This window comes from Pyxicephalus adspersus, chromosome Z (assembly GCF_032062135.1).
Source record: "Pyxicephalus adspersus chromosome Z, UCB_Pads_2.0, whole genome shotgun sequence".
Lineage (NCBI taxonomy): Eukaryota > Metazoa > Chordata > Amphibia > Anura > Pyxicephalidae > Pyxicephalus > Pyxicephalus adspersus.
The window spans coordinates 193,294-194,102 of NC_092871.1; the positions used below are offsets into that span (position 1 = coordinate 193,294).

Consider the following 809-nt stretch of genomic DNA (forward strand, 5'->3'; position numbering starts at 1 on the left):
AGGAGAGATTTTACCCCATGGTCTCACTTTTTCTCTCAGCAGAACAATCATGTCTTCCTGACCCTGAACCATGTTGTGTTGGTGTATGAGAAGAGCATCGCGGGTCAGCAGAGACACAGCACGCAGGATGAAAGACACAAACAGGTTACAGTGGATAAGATTCCGTGTACAGCGCAGACGCCTGCAACACATAAAGCAACATTTATTAAGCTGTCAGTTTATTATGTCAGACAAATGAAAATCAGATAAAACTAGCACAGCCCTAAAAATTTGACTTTCTGCATAAATTTGGCTTCTGAATGCAAAATCCAACGCCCGAGGACTCTGATTGTCATTATGTAATACAGATAGTCCATTCCTATTGTCAGTAAATATTACACTCAGATCATATAATATATCCCACTAAAAACATGTTTTTGCACATGCTGCAGGAATGTTACCTGGTTGTGGTTTGCAGGTAATGTTTTGTACAGGAAAGCAGCACTTGATGTTTATTAAAGTATTTGATGTCATACTCTGTGCAACTCATGGCATTCTTATCATGAACACCAATAACATTGGGGAACACATTTTTTGTTGAGTTAGATCTTACACTTGTTTTTTAACTAATTTTTGGGTGGTGAATCCAGAAATGACCCCAGGATTTTGCTATCACATCCAGTTTTTATGATACAGGGTACCCTCCATTTTTGTCAAAAAACATACAAATTTTACATACAATGAAAAAATAATAAAATAATAACTTGAATGTTCTGTTTATTTAAATTTCTTTTGTTCATGCAAAGGATTTATTATTACTCTATGACATC

General features: G+C 36.0%; 1 protein-coding gene across 2 annotated transcripts in view; it reads right to left on the reverse strand.

Moving 5' to 3' along the window:
* The window catches only part of GIPR (gastric inhibitory polypeptide receptor), a 17,699-nt gene that overhangs the window by 8,681 nt on the left and 8,209 nt on the right, over nt 1-809 (reverse strand). For both annotated transcript variants that reach the window (XM_072431152.1, XM_072431153.1), the window contains exon 5: nt 28-181. In XM_072431152.1, coding sequence (XP_072287253.1) covers nt 28-181 — 154 coding nt within the window. The remainder of the gene's footprint in view (nt 1-27; nt 182-809) is intronic.